The sequence below is a fragment of the Seriola aureovittata genome, chromosome 19 (assembly GCF_021018895.1).
Source record: "Seriola aureovittata isolate HTS-2021-v1 ecotype China chromosome 19, ASM2101889v1, whole genome shotgun sequence".
Classification (NCBI taxonomy): Eukaryota; Metazoa; Chordata; class Actinopteri; order Carangiformes; family Carangidae; genus Seriola; species Seriola aureovittata.
Window position 1 is genome coordinate 6,724,348 of NC_079382.1, and position 15,951 is coordinate 6,740,298.

The 15,951-nt window shown below is 40.9% G+C and overlaps 2 protein-coding genes across 5 annotated transcripts in view; both read right to left on the reverse strand.

Moving 5' to 3' along the window:
- Window positions 1–2,550, reverse strand: part of phip (pleckstrin homology domain interacting protein) — a 39,700-nt gene extending 37,150 nt beyond the window's left edge. Inside the window, exons 1-4 of the mRNA XM_056404833.1 lie at window positions 2,420–2,550; window positions 2,248–2,306; window positions 2,133–2,162; window positions 1,922–1,981 (exon numbers count right to left, since the gene is read on the reverse strand). Of these exons, the coding sequence (XP_056260808.1) occupies window positions 1,922–1,981; window positions 2,133–2,162; window positions 2,248–2,306; window positions 2,420–2,459 (189 nt within the window). The 5' untranslated portion in view covers window positions 2,460–2,550. The remainder of the gene's footprint in view (window positions 1–1,921; window positions 1,982–2,132; window positions 2,163–2,247; window positions 2,307–2,419) is intronic.
- Window positions 2,551–6,696: 4,146 nt separating this feature from the next.
- On the reverse strand, window positions 6,697–14,911 carry hmgn3 (high mobility group nucleosomal binding domain 3). Of its 4 annotated transcripts, none has more exons than XM_056363300.1 (6): window positions 14,741–14,908; window positions 12,523–12,573; window positions 12,192–12,221; window positions 10,234–10,287; window positions 9,456–9,551; window positions 6,697–7,556 (listed from the first exon to the last, which is right to left on the reverse strand). In XM_056363300.1, the coding sequence occupies exons 1-6, from the start codon at window positions 14,753–14,755 to the stop codon at window positions 7,515–7,517; spliced, it is 288 nt and encodes a 95-aa protein (XP_056219275.1). In that variant the 5' UTR covers window positions 14,756–14,908; the 3' UTR covers window positions 6,697–7,514. The 4 variants fall into 4 exon arrangements, with proteins under 4 accessions (XP_056219275.1, XP_056219274.1, XP_056219277.1 ...); XM_056363299.1 differs by having other exon boundaries at window positions 9,456–9,554; window positions 14,741–14,900; XM_056363302.1 differs by lacking the exon at window positions 12,192–12,221 and having other exon boundaries at window positions 14,741–14,911.
- Window positions 14,912–15,951: the final 1,040 nt, after the last annotated feature.

Genomic DNA, 15,951 nt, shown 5'->3' on the forward strand with positions numbered 1-15,951 from the left:
ACACAATTAATGACCCCTTAATTGCTTTCAACATCCTTGCTGCTTCAGAGACGTGATCAGTGTTTCTAAGCACATATCAGCCCACAAGCCTCTCTCAGGTACATGCAGAGCCACGACTAACACACACACGCACACACACACACCACTGGAGTGATGTGTAATAACAATTTGCTCCATTTTACTTGCTTTTGAAGGGTAACGGATAACACTGCCCTAGCCACAACAGCACCACCAGAAGGCACATGGTCCTGCACACACGCCTGCAAGGCACCTTCTGAATAACCACCTACCTTATATTTCAACACACTGCTTAAAAATCTATAAATATCTTTGACCTAAAACGTTATTGTCTTTAACATAGATTTATAACATTAAATAGCACCACCATGTTGAAATTTGCTAATCACTAATAGTAGAACATGTATAATTAATAAATTAATATAAATATATTCATAGTCATAATGATGTTTTCATTTCATTCAAAAAGATAGCCTTATATTTATGTGTATTGTGTTCCTGATCAATTTTATATGCAAAACGAAAAGAATCACATTAATCCACCTTAATTAATTAACCACAATTAATACAGTTAATTATTACAATATCTCTGAAATCAGCGTTGATTCCTCATAGCAGCCCAACCCCCTTCTGTAGCAGCCCAGACAAAAACCTCACACAGCTGACAAACAACCGTGATCCATCGCTCCAGCCTCTACACACTATTTTTTAAATATATATATATATATATATATATATAAATATATCACTTCTAATAATTAAAACCCCTCCGCAGCATTTCTAATAGAGGATATTATGCACAATAGACAGGAGGCAGGCTGAACGGCTAGGGAAGGGAGGAGGAGGAGGAACGGAGAGCCGAATGAGCCAAGCAGGAAGAGAAAAAAAAAAAAAAAACACACACACACACACACACACACACACACACAGAGGCAGGCAGAAAAACACTGTCAATAATTTCTTAAACGTATAGATTTGCATCCAGTTCAAGCCACACTTCATGCGATCTCGTGTTCAACGTTCATCTGCCTGCCTCTGTGGACGTTGGAGAGGTAATCCACAAAAATGTAGGTCTTTGCGGATTAAATAGGCCATAGGTCGTTATTTTTATATAAGTGTTAAAATAAAACTTATAAAACAGCACAAAAATGGGGACGAACACTTTCAGCAGACTGGCTAAGAAATAAATATGTACGCGATGATTAATTCTCTCCACGCCCCCATGCGTAAACGGCGCTTTCAGGCGAGCCCTGTTTGTTTACATGACAATTAGCATGTCAATTAATAGCGCGATTAATAAGATGTCAGCTCAACGTTACCTCGCATCTTCACATAAACTGATCTCCCTCTCCTCTTCCATCCGAGTCTGGACCTCAGTCCCCCACAACTGCTCTCCAAAATGACTCCACAACAAGCGGCCAGCAGCCTCCCCTCAAATGGGAGCTGTAACTCCAGCATTACTGAATATACTGTTTATATTCTCCTCAAAAACTCCTGTTTTCTAACTCTTGCCCCCTGTGTGTTTTCAACCCATGCACACAAATTATGGTTCTTGCAGGACAAGAGCGCCTCCATCTCTCTCTGGCTTGTGGCGCAGGGAGTCCCTCCTCCGGATCCTGGCGCTCCTACACCACAACACTCATGACGTATCAACATTTCACACACATTTTTCCAACAACTATTAAAACCTTTAGGATATGCATGGTACCAAACTCGCACACCACGGTGCACATGAGGCTGGGACCCGACCCCTTGATGCCCCAAAACGGCCCCAACTTGCAGCCAGCTCGCCCTGCAAAGTCCTATTCAGTTTTTTCTTTACCACCTGATTTAAAAATTGCGGGAAATTCAATTTTTATTTTGCTCTCTAAAAACTTTTTCCTCAGTTATAGGGCTCCCTTACCAAATTTTCATACGTCCCGGGGTGTTCCTGCCCCGTCCAGTCCAGTCTTTTGGGCAGCAGCTGAGGTGGAAAAATAGTGTCGAGTGTGATCATCCAGTTCATAAATGTATCGAGTGATGTTTTAAAACAGTAAATGATAAATCAGAGTAAAAGCAACATCACAAAGTACAGTGCAGGGAGAAGCATCTCTCTCGTATTGCTGACTGCTTACCTCCTTCTCCTCCACCTCCCTTATCAGGGTCTGAAAATAGGATACAAATACAAAATTACACCCCATGACAATTTCGGACATATTATAAATTATTCTTAAATGCAAAAACACCAACCTCGGCTGCTTTTTGACACGGTCCAGCTTCTAGAAATCGGGCTATTAGGAAGTACAGTTCTGGTATGGTTGGAGGGGGAGAAGAGGACGGGAGCTGCGTTAGAAGAGGGCACCGAGGAAATTGTGGGGATATTAAAACAACCATGACATATTTTCCGATCTCCTTTACTCACCAGAAGTCAACTGCGCGATGTGTGTACTGTCTGAAGCCATTTTGGTGTTGTTTGCCAGGGCAGCGCCAGAGCCTGTGTGGTGGGTCTAGGTGGCTGCCCTGTAGCTGTCACTGTTTATCCACCAGGAAGAGGCTGCCTCCATTCAGCTCTGCTCACACAAAGTCCCGGCTGCGTCGAGTATTCCTCCGCGAAGCGGCAATTAGGGCGCGCTATACGTTTCACCCCATAAAACACCGTCTTCCTCTTGTAAAGAACCAACCGCCACGACATTCTGGGGGTAACTATCCCTCGGGGTGAATTTTAGTGGCGGTCGTTCGATTGTGGAGGCATGTTTGTTTAAATCCCCCTCCCCCTCAAAGGAAAAAGCGCAAGCCCTCTGCGGAGGAATACGAGTGATGTGTTTCACGCACGCCACTGTAGAGGGGAGGTAGAAATGGCAGCGTGCTAAAGGAGAGGATACATTGCTGCAGAATGGCTCTTACTCCGTAGCTAGCTGACATTTATCATGTTTTAATAATTACAGTCTTATTCTTACATACATTTAATTTAATTGAGCATTGATACACCGTAAATTCGGTTGTATTTCCTGTATTTTTATATGCGGATGTAAAACATGGCTACCGTGTTTGAGAGGGATTTATAGCCGATCTAACCGCTTCAGCTAGGTTTCATTAAATAATACAGCTAGCTGTGATAATTCTGTGTGTTCTCGTTGGCCTCGCTTGTTAATACTGTTGGTATTGTGTAACAAGATGTCTAGCTAACACACCCACTCTCTCTGGGAGCCGTTTGGTGGGGAAGTCGTCCATTTCTCTTCCAAATACTGCCAGGCAGTAAAATGGGGGAAGGGTTGGAGAAGAAGGGGAATGCAGCTTAATGAATGAAACCTCGTGAGTTACAGGAATTTAATGGCAATGAGACATTTATGCAAGATAGACTATCAAGGAAGATTATTGAGAAAATAGTTACATGACTGACAGCACACTTTCTCTGAGGTTCATGAGACACCTGTGAATAAAAAAGGAACAACACTCAGGTGCTATTTTTGGACAATCAAATCATATTATATTATTATGTATGTGAAGGAGGTAGTGTACGTGTTTATTGAACAGCTATTTTTAAGGCAGTCAACTTAAAAAAAAGCCTCGTCTTTTCTTACTGACCTCATAAACTGCTTTTCTTATTTGAGATAAGACATCAATGAAAGCATAAGTAATTACTGTAATTACTATTCGATATTAGCACAATCTCTTTACATTAAGTCGGAAGTGCTTTGAGATTAGTTTATTAACTACAAAACAATCCACCTTGAAAGTGAGGCCAATACTGTTTTATTGCAGCAACCAGGAAACCCACAACCTTAAATTCAGTGTGCACGTGTGAACGTATTTCAAACACCGTACACAGGTATAGCTTGATTTTTTTTCTCCACACATTTTCTTCCCTGTTCTTTCTTTACACCTCTGTATAAACCATGTGAATGTGAGCAGGTGCTTACATGGTGTAATTTACCTCAATAAGGTATTATTCCCAGCATTTTATCTTTGTATACAATGTATATTGTTCCAAATATTTTTTTGATTCAATAGTGTCATTTCAGAAATCACAGACACTGGTATAGACACAACTCTGCTATTAACGTAGCGTACATGTCACTTAACAGAGACATAAAGGAACAAGCCAGTTTGTGTCTGAAAGGACACTGATGACATTAAAAAACACCAAAACTTATTTTGAATGAAAATAAAGAAATTATCAGTTGACTTTAATACAGCTTTATTGTAGCTTTTCACGTTACATATGTTTTTCTCATGAATTGCAGACACCCTTATGACATCAGTTTACACACACTTACTGTTCCTCTCATTTAAACAGAGTAATTTAATTCTCTTTAAGACTTAACAAGACTTGAAAAATCAGATGAATATTCAGTATATAAATCTTATATACATGTAGCCATATCATGCCCTAAGCTGGTATTTGTTTTGCAAAGGTGACAGGCAGTTTGGAATACATGCACTTTCCTCAAAATCCCATTTTTGTTGCCGTTATTTACATTGTTATATTCTTTACTTTGCACTTATGGGTTAATTGTGGCTGTGTCAACCACTAATAATACAGACACTATATCAGACAGGCAGAAACTCTACAGAGGATGTGATCATCCAGTGGCTACACTAACTGCCATATATTTCCATGTCAAAAGTCTTCTGGAACATAGGTGGGCGTACTTTTTCTTTGAGACAAAACAGGAGGCATATTCTACCATTTTTGCTTCCACTTATAAATACTGACCCTCCACTGGTTTGACGTGTTGGTTTCACACGCAGGTTAGCTGTGCCAAATGTGCTCATGTCATGTAAGGCTGAATTTGTCGCTTGGGGTGTAATCCCAAGAACAGTGAACAAACAACACCTTTCATTACAGATACTGTACGTAACTAAATACAGGACATTTAATAAAAATAATAATTATCATAATGATGATGATGATAATAATAATAATAATGTGATACTTAGTTGATGACTGATATCTTTATTTTTGCATGCGGCCCCCTATTGATCTAAGAAACTCATAGTGAAAGTTCAACAACTGTACAGCAACCTGACAGCTGTTAGGGAGCTAGTACCAGCTTTAGATGTGTCACCCACTTGATGTATGGTCTCTTAAACCTCTAGACCATCCTGCAATCTGTACAACATATTTCACCGGCTTTATGGCTCGGAAAAAAAAACACACTGTGTTGTGGAATAGGGCCAGGTTTGAATTTTTAGGCCCAGCCAATTTCTTCCAGGTTACCTTTCATCCTGACCCATCCAGTGTAGTTGTTATTGTGCTGACTGACATGGCCACAAGGAGGCAATCTCACTCTGTACCACTCAGCTGAGCAAGGGGCCATAGAGGTGTCAAAGGTTATGGGTTCCGAGGAGAAATGTAATCAGTTACACATTTTCTCTTCCTGTAACATAAATAGGAATTCACTGATTTGCTTTGAGCTTGTCTTACCCAACACACAGTCCACCAGGAGATATCTAGTGTTTGTAAGGGACACAAAAGTAACAAAAGTTCTATAACAGCTGCATCTTGTATTATTCTGAAACTCTTTGAGCTTAATTGGTGTTGACAAAAAATCCTTGCTCTGTACCAAACTGTATCCTGTAGTTTTTACCATGTCTCAAGTATATTTCTGCAAATACACTGTGAAGATTGCTGAAAGGTTTTGGAGATTTGGTTAGATACAATACTCCATTCTCTGTGTATATATAAATATATAATATTCAAAAATGCCACAAAAACTGAAAGATATTATTCCAGGAGGCTGATATCTCTATGCACCTGCTGTGCTGTTAAGTCATAGCTTGTATATAACCCCGCTTGTACTGTACTGCCCTTGTGGCTCTACTGCGAGCTGGGATGGATTTATCACCATTATTCACTGTCATCATCTTCTTGTAGCCACAAGAATGCCAGCACAAAGATTTTAATCATCACTATGGTACCTGTGCAGCATTACTTTAGATATCAGTGATATGGTGTAGGGGTTAAAATGTGGGAATTTAGGGAAGGTGAGAGATTTTTTACTTTGAAAAACAAACCTTTCAAGTAAATATTTATATGTATTCAGCACTTTCCTACTGCTGTTACATCCTTGTTAAAAGAGGTATCATACTGTTGACTGAGGCTCCTGATAATACATTTTAATTGGCCTCTCCAGTATCTGTGGTATTCAGACATCATCACTCCACACCTCCTCATGTTAAAAAGGGGAACATGTCATTGGTCTATGAGTGTGAGTGACAGCTTGTCCCTCAATAAAGAGACTGTATGGTTTCATCAGGTCCCACCACTCTGGCAAATGCTGACCTTTCACTTCCTGACACAGCAATTGTATTTAACACAGCCACGTGCCCCTGGCGACCTCACACATACACACACACACACACACAAAGATATACACAGACACACAGCGCTGGCTTTGTGTTTGGTTTCAAAACTAACTCTGAACATGAGCACACTGAAAAGGAGCTCTAGAACTGAAGCACCACACATGCCACATGCAAACACATGCATTGAGCTTTGCACAGATTACCTGAGTTTTCCAAACTACAAAAACCAGCACGGGTGATGATATACAATTACAGTATACCAGTGGTTAGAACAAAAATTTGGCATAGCTGTCTAACTAGAGATAATACACATGCAATGCACAACATACATAACTCCGCACACGTAGTTTTGTTCACCAATAAGAGAAGAGACACAGAAAAACTCCCACGTGACATCAACTTTTTCTTTTATTTCAAAATATTCTCCCAACAGGATGAAATTCAGAGAAGCCCAGAGGGTCCAAAGCCAATAGAGCCGTCTAGAACAGAAGCACCACTCATTATTGCTATGTCACTCTGCTGCAGGACAAGGCGTTCGGGGGGCTGGGGGGTGGGGTGGGGGCAAAGTGAACAAAGTCAAACACAGAGACGCACAAACACATTCACTCCCGCACACGTACGAAAGGAGCTATGTGAAACACAGTGGCGGTAATTCCGTAAAAGTAAGATTTTTTAAAAGCTGCAGATGTTCTCCATGGCGACTACGGACCTGGTTTCTTGCAGCTCTGCATCCACATTGCTGACACATATCCACAAGTCCTCAACTTTACCATCAGGGGGGAGAATGGAGCATCTCTGAATCAGTCAGAGTGCCCGAGAATAGTGATCATCTTTTGTAGAGAAGTATAACTACAAATATAGGCAGAGCTGGTTTAAAGATCATAACAGTCGTGTTTACGGCCCCCCTTCAGGCAAATTGAAGAACATCTGCAGCCATCTGATAAAACCACTTCATTCTGTCTTTCTGCGTCTGAGAGGCGGACTGTATAGCGATGCAGAATGGAGGAGGGAGGAGAATCGAGCAAAAACCATACTGTAGGTGGAGGAGCTGAAAGGAGTTTGAACACATGGGCATGGGGCTGCTGGTTGTCCATCTCTACTATCACAAGTCTAAAAAAAATTCAGCATGGTACAAAAATCGTCAGTAAAAAAAGATGCTTTGCTGCCATGGAGTAAGAGGGGACGAGTCGGTGGACGCGTCCGTGTCTTTACGCCTTCTCCTCAGTGGCATCCTCCGCTGCTTCAGTTACCTGGTGGAAGGAAGAGGAGAAAGTAAAGGAGTTACACGCTGGGTCAAGCCTCCGAGTGTTACCTCTTATTCTCTCCACAGGTAGTTTCCCCTGAGAGTAGCCTCAAAAAGCCAACCTACAACTTTCACTTGGCTTGGTTTGTTCTGCCAAGACTCACCTGGCAAGTCCTCAGTGGGTGTAGACCAAATTCATTCTGCATGTAACTAAATCAGCCTTTAACCAGCTGCAAGATGAAAGGTGATCTTGTTCCATAACCTGAATGAATGTGAAACTCGCTTGGCTGCGCCTGGTTTTAGCTTGATGGGTCTGTCGCTGGAAGCATCTTTACCGACTTATCTAAGTAACTTTGCATCAGCCTGTGCCGCAGATCTGAAGTGGTTTGTGGTTTTTACTTTGGGGCAAAGTAATCAAACAGCTTTGCAACTTCTGGGAACAAGGCAATGGTTTTCAAAACAGAGAAACACAGCAACTGTTTTGTAAGCATTAAAATTTAACCTGAAATCTTCTCTGAATATATTCATGGAAAGAAATGGGTCAGTGGAGTATCTGAAGCATACTTTTATGCTAAGCTAACTCTTGGCAAGTGGTGATGGTTTCAGTTTTTTTGCACTAAGGTTTTAAGATTTTCACATATTACCTGTAAACTGTTCTCCCAAGGAGAGAGAAAGTAGTTCCAATGACAACTGTTCACAGTTAGGTCTGTGGAGTATCAACAGTGTCTGCAACCTTGTTTCTGAAAAGACCAGCTGCCATTGAATTTTTCAAGGGTCATTTCTCATTGATTTGAGCATAGAAAAATTCCACACATCCATCTGAAAACCCTAAGCAAATAAAACGCAAAGCTACATGACTATATACCACTAAAAAATATATTTGTGATTAGACTGAACTTACTCTTAAATGTGAGACTGATACCAGCTTCAAGTTGTCAGCTCAAATGATCCTCAGTGAATATTTTTCAGACTAAAATTATATGTCCACAAGATTGGCCTTATTGACAGATACACTCTTGCACAACACACGAGAGCGCTCACTTTCTTCACTACATTGCTCTTAAAAGCTACTCACTGAAACCCATAACTCCTCTGGTATCAGCGGGAATCAACATTATCTCAACAAGGGAATCCAGCTCTGTGTGTGTGCGCGCGTGTGTGTGCATGTGTGCGTGCACAGTCTTACTGGAGTGAACATCTCCTGTCTGTTACCTCTGCCTGCAGACTGGTGGAGCCGGCTGTCTATGAGCACAGTCAGCCTATCATCCTCTACGTCACAACTCTGCGAGCAGCACTGAACCTTCCTGCTCGTGTGTAAAAAGTTGTCCTTGGCCCACTTCACTGCACACAGCGAGGAAACCGCCACACATCCTCACTTCTTCTTCACTCGCTCTCTCTCTCACTGCACTTTCTTTCATCCTCTCTCTCTTGCCAGTACACACAGCACTGCAAAGCACACTGGGTAAATGTTTGCACGATTCATGTACAATGTCAGTGTAAATTGTACTACATGTTAGTGTTCAAAACACACCAAAGATGGATTAGAAACACTCGACCATACCCTTAACTCTGACTGTCTCACTCTGCCCTCTCACTGACATCATGGAGGGGGCCGTGCTTCTGATGGATGACACACTGACAGACGGACGAGACACATAGATCTGTGTGTGTGTGTGTGTGCGTGTGTGTGTGTGTCAGCGTGCATATGTGCGATTATTAGTAATGTGGTTAAGCAGTGGGTTATGGAGGAATATAGGTGTGGTGCATGCATACGTGTGTTCACGTTTATACACAAATTGACAAAATAAGGGCATAAAAGATTGTTATTTTCTTGTCTCTCTCAGAGTCAATGTATATTTTCCTCTTTGAGATGTATTTTATTCTTTCGATTTTTCCCTCCACATACCTCATTGGTCTTGGTCTCTCCGTTCTGGGCAGGGCCGTCGTCCTTCTTTCCCTTAGGGCCACCTTTCTTTGCCTTCACCCCCTTATCATCTGCCACCTTCTGTACAGAAAACATTATAAGAACATTCACTGCATATACACATGATGCTGACAGACGTTATCGCACATGAAAAATGTTCTCTGTATGATGATCTTTTGTATGTGTGTGGCTCCTCATTTGGATTTTTTTCTCACTTTCACCCCAAAATATCCAGATTTGTTAAAAGATTATTCCAAGTGAAACTAAGTTCAACCAAAATTTTAACGTTTGTACGTTTTTTTCCCTCAGTTTCCTGCTGTAAAATAACAGTTCTGCCCCTCATAATAGAAAGGGAAGACAAAATGATGATTATAAAAGTTTAAACTCGAGAATGTTGGTGCTCTAAATTACAGTTTTATAACATTTTCTCAACACTTGAATATTTGAAATAAACACCAGTTAATTCCAAGATGTTTGGAGAAAAAATAATGAGCCCTGGATACTATAGGTGTAGCTGAAATATAATGTGTGAACTGCAATATGAGGAGTTCTGTGTTTGATCTCCACATCCAGCAGCCTCTGTTAAGTGCATAAACTGACTCTAGTAGACTAGTAGTGAGAGGCAACTGTCTCCCTCAGACTGTTGCAAATTTATGGGTATTTAAATAAATTATTGCAGGGGTGGCTGTGTGTGTGTGTGTGTGTGTGTGTGTGTGTGTGTGTGTGTGCGCGCGCGTGCGTGTGTGCGTGCGCGCTCTACCTTGACGATGGCCTTCTTGGGCTTGACCTCAGGCTTGGGTGGCGGAGCAGGTTTCTGCAGATTACACGAAAGCCAGTTAGGACTGACCAAGCTGACATTATTAATAAGTGCATAGTGTTTGGAGAAATATTAGTTTATCTCTCCACTCTTGCAGAGTCTTTCACTACCATTTAATATAATATTTCTTTGGCCAGAAGAGCATCTTAGAAAATTCATTAGGATCAACAGAGCCCACAGAGGCTTGGAATGTCTGCACTGGATTCCACTGTAAATGTTAATAATGATGAAGTACTTGTACTGTATTTCCTAAGCAATGGGATCTGACAATATCCCTGTGCTAAGTAGTTTTAAATATCTGCCTCTTCTAAAAGTGAACTAACCTCAGACCACTGTGCAATGACTATATCAGATGGGAGTTTAAACTCTAGCCAGTCAGTGTGAGCAAGTTTGCTTCAGAGCTTTTTCCAGGCTGCTGAGTGTGGACCACGTTACCCTGAAGCCACGAGCTACAGTAACACTGCTGTGAAATCAAATCATGTGATTCTTTCTCAGAATATCCCTGTTTTCCTTTAGCAATTACGGACACTCTGCACATGAGCCGATAAATGAAAGACACAAGTTCCTCTTACTTTGAGTCAAGTGGAGCTTTACATTTACAATTAGGGAGAACGATTTGAAAAACACAAGAAATTAATTAATTGAATTGAAGTTGAAGGCATTCAAAGGAAATTTCGAATCAAATCAGGAAACATGCAAACATTTTCTGATAGTATGTTTCCTGAAAAGTGTCACAAAAGCTTAAAGATGTAGGCTGACATTTTGGGAAAATACACCTATTCTTTCTTCGTCTTCCCACTCTCACGTCTATCTGTTAAAAATGAAGCTACAGCCAAGTTAGCTTGACAGTCAGCTTACTTAGCTTAGCATAAGAACTGGGAACAAGGGGAAACAGCTCCACAAGTCATCTGGCCGAGAAAGAGTAAATTTGTGGCTTTAACACTGTGCGATTAGTCAAATAAACAATTGAACGCTGCCATCCTCACTAGTAGGAACCAGAAATACTAGTGGGTTAAACTATTTTATTCATTTACAGCGGTGATTAACCGTTGCGTCCAAGATGTTCCGCAGCTGCCCGCTACTAGCCCGAGGCTGCAGCGCAGTCTGGCAGTATTCTGATCTAGAAAATTAAAATAAGGTTGTATGTAGACTAGCTGACTAGTCTAAATTTAAATTTCTGTTTAATCGAGAGTGAAATAAGTTGTTAGGAACAATCCTAATAGAGACACTAGAGTGCTATCAATCTTCTCATCTGACCTGCTGCAGGAAAGAGAATAAGCGTACACCCCAAAATGTCAAACTATTCGTTTAAAGTGCACATGCAAATGTACAAACACATGCAAAGACTCAAAAGGGATGAGTTCAACATGCAAATTACAACACAGATAAAAACACATGGTCTGTATGGCAGGGCTGCGCGATCACCTAACGATACATTTGCCGGATAATATAATGATGGCTTCTATCCATAATCATTAGTTTTACCAGGATTTGGATGCAAACTGAACATTTTCCAAGTATAGTTGTAGTATAAGTAAGTTTAGCTGAATTATAATAATATTCTACCTTCATTAACTCTTAGAATATAAAATTGCAATATGCACCCTTGTAATCATGCAGCCCAACACATCAACAAGGTGTTGCTACAGACCACTCTGAGAATGGACAAAGACAACAGAGAAAAGACATGCATACCAAGCCAGACGCAAAGGGGAGCATTTTTATGGAATTTGTAAAAATGCACTGATCAAATCCATAAACTGGGTGAGGACTTTACTCTGAGCTTTGGTAATATGCAACTTATTATCTTACAAGGCTGAGGCGGGAGGAGGGGGGAGGCGGGGAGAGGAAGGAGAGGACAGTGACAGAGGTGAAGACAGGGAGGGGAGAACAAAACTTACCGCTGACAATCTCTCTGACCTTCTGGTGGGCTACCGGAGCAAGGGATGATGACAAGAGAGAGAGAGAGAGAGAGAGACAGTGACAGAGAGAGAGAGAGACAGAGAGATATCAGTTGTACCTCTGCGACCTGATCTTGAGCTGATCTGTTTGGTGACTGCTACAAGTGTCCTAATCATTAACCTGTCATGTGTCTATTGTCTCACTCACTCTCTCTCTCTCTCTCACACACACACACACACGCTCACTCTTTGTCAATACAAAAAAAACACAGCACGCAAACACACGCCTGCACGCCCACGCACAGCACACAAACACACCCGAAACATTTACCTCCTGTTTTGTGACTTTGGAGGCCTCCTTGCCCTCAGGACCCTCTGGAGACTGTAGTTAATAAAGCAACAAATAGAGAGACTGTTACCACGGTGAGTGTTTCCAGGTGCACACACACACACACACACACACACACACACACACACACACCAGACAGCCCCCCATCCATAACACACACCCACAGCATGATCTTACCCCTCTATAGTTAAAAACTGGTGATTAGGACAATCGGATTTGGTTTATTAGGGTTTATTCTGTTCAGTCATGCATATCATCATTGTGGTGAACAAGGATGAATGATATGATGAAGTAATAATAAGGTAATAATGCAAATCATAGAGCGATATAGCTTCGGAAAAAGGTCAATCTCGGAGGCTCTTATTTTTCAGAGGAATGTCTTTCTTTTGAACAGAAATTCCACTTACCAATACTAATGTAATTAAAGTGTGATTTGAGCAGAAAGAATCAATCATCAACATAAAATGAATCTGCAACTATTTGATAATCGCTAAATCATTTAAGTTATTTTCATAGATAAAAATGAACTGGCTTCACTTTTGAATACTTGCTGGTTTTCTAGTCTTTTATGATAGAAAAAAAGGTCAATTTAAAGACTTCAGCTTGGTTGGGGAAAACAGTGATGGGAATTTTTCAACTGTTTTCTGACATTTTACAGACCAAATGATCAATTATTTGATAATGAAAATAATTGTTGGTTACAGCCCTGTTCATAACACTTGTTTTTTTTTTTTTATCACAAAACTTGAAGTCCTGCAAATAATAAAACCATACTAAATAAATAAAAAACTGCTGAATATAAATAGCAACCAACATTATAAGTTTTCCTCCTGGCAGCATCCTCATCCTGATCCACTAATACATTGTCAGGTAGCCTATTAGAATATTTAATGAGTAATATATTAAGGATTTCAATACATTTGTGTACAATACAAAGAGTTCAGAATCTTAAAGGTCTTAACTTTCATCATTCAAAATTAATTTAGTATTATCTGGATTGATCTATGTCTGTATTTTTGCTTTAAATAACAGAATCAATGGACAACTCTAATGTTTCATCTGATTAAATCTAAATCTGATTTTTTTTTTTATCTCAGTTGGAAATCAAATATGTAATTGGAACTTCATATTGTCTGATGATGATATATGATGATGCCAGAGGCTTGAAGCTGTGATTATCATTTTAATGGAGGCTTTTTGTTTACATGCCCAGAACTGAGCCCCCCTAAGAATACTGGAATATAAACATAGATTCATTTAGACGCAGTTATTGACTAACAACACACAGTGAGGGCTGTCAGGCTTCGTTCAGATGATCCTATCATTAACATGGTGGCTGCAGGTAGGTAAGGACAGAGCACAGGAGAGTCCACCCCCGCCATAAAAAAAACAAAAAAAAAACAAAAAAAAAAACAATGTTAGTTTAGCCTGCAGGTTGGCAATCGCATCATTTGCATATGGGCGACCTCCGCCCCTAGAGGCCCCCCATTCTCTGTCCTCAAAGGCGAATCTGCGCAGACAATGGCAGTTTTTAGATGGTAGAAAAGCCAGTTTCCATGTATGCAGTGATACAATGCACTGGAGCTCGTCGTGCAATGCTGTTTAGACAGTGTCACGGCCTCTTTTAACACGGCGGCAATTGTCTCTGATCCCCTCTTTCTTTATTCCTTTCTCTCCATCTGATTATTGGTGTGTTCAATCGGCTTGGCGCCGACCATTCATCGCTACTGGAGAACTAAAATGAGACAGGGAGGTGGTGATCTTTTTTTCTCTTAGATTACACATTATTCACAATCTATAAGTCTCATATATGCGTGAAACGCGCCCACAAGAATTATCATCACGCACGTCTCCTACGGGACTTACGCATCCATCCATCCGGCGGGTCCGTCTGACTTTCACCAGTGCGCACAGTGGACAGGGAAGTGACAAATAAAACGACCACAGGAACGGCCATTGAGATGAACACAGGGACATTTATATTGTAAAAAGATAAAATGTTGTTGATGAGATATCTCCCATACGAGCAACGACGTGTTAAATACACCTGAAAGGCTGCGGGCTGAAAGACGCTTCCTCAAACTTTGGCATCACCTCACCTGCCTCAACGTCGCCACAAAATCGCGCACCGCTATTTTCCTCAAATGCAAGAGCAGAAAAACTACAGTGAAGTGATCCGGATGGCACAAACGACACTCACCTTTCTCTTCGGCATTTTACGCGTGAAATATTCTCCACCAAGCGCGGAAAAATTAAGGTCAAGCCTGAAGGTCCAAGAGAGGTGAATTTGAACTACCTCGAAATACAGGATCAATATCTAAGCACCTTCGATAATATGTTGATTATATGCACTCCCCAAAACTCTATACCTCCCACAGCTATTGGACAGAGCGGTCAAAAACCTCTCCTGTGCTGACTCCCGATTGGCTAATCGCGTCTCTATGTAAATAAGAGGGTTGCGGGCATTGGTCGAGATTTATCAGAGGCTGCCTGTGATTGGCTCCGCGCTCTTTGTGCGCAGATCCCACCAGACTGCGATGGCTGAGAGGGAAAGTGAAGACAGGCCAATGAAAGCAGGGCCGACTCTCGGCGGATCTGGGTAATGTAGGATGAGAGACAGAGAATGTTGTAAATAAAACACAAAGGACCAGAAAAACGGGCACAAAGGCACAATGTCGCCCATAGACCAGCTCCAGAAAAGCATTGTGTCTTGTAGGGTTTCCCTGTTATAAAGAACTAGAGTAATCATACACCATGGCTTTGCACAGAAAAAAACACCTTGTCACAGCAAAGGTATCAGTCCCTGTAGGAACATGATACTGAGTAAAACAATACAATGGAAGCAGTTCACTCTAAATTAGACCTATTAGATCCTTCTGGACACTGAGGGTGGTTTCTTTCATGATTCTACACATTTTTAGGCCATGTGAGTGTTCAACTGTGAGACAGGACTATTCTTCCATTTACTGTTAGGCTGATACTATAGGGGTGTTGTCATGTACCAATATTGACGATCACAGTGATATTTAGAAAATGAAATATTAAAATTGTGCTAATAAGACACACAAGATAATACAGTGATGGTAGGCTTTGTGGATGCTTTGTTCATTGGTTCATCTGGTTGCCTTTTTGTAATTGTTCTGTTTGGACACTTTTGTAAGGCTACAGTTACAATCTCTCTCCACCTCCCTGCACTTGCATTTGAGTCTAATTCATTTGCCAAAAAAAATAGATGAAAGAAAGATTTTCTATAGTATTGTTATCTGGAATTCTTTTTGATACTTGTCTAGTGAAAATCTGATGTCAAGACAGTCCTAGCTGATATCATTGCTATTTACCATTTATACCATCACTTTGTTTTTCCTTACATTTAAAATCTGTACCTCACCCTGTGGAACTCACTGGAATCGT

Excerpts from the sequence above, each read along its gene's own strand:
- hmgn3 (XM_056363299.1), bottom strand. Across the intron at positions 10,288-12,191 it reads GGTCAGAGAGATTGTCAGCG|AAACCTGCTCCGCCACCCAA; the intron begins GTAAGTTTTGTT and ends TGTAATCTGCAG. Across the intron at positions 7,557-9,455 it reads GAGAGACCAAGACCAATGAG|GTAACTGAAGCAGCGGAGGA; the intron begins GTATGTGGAGGG and ends TCCTTCCACCAG.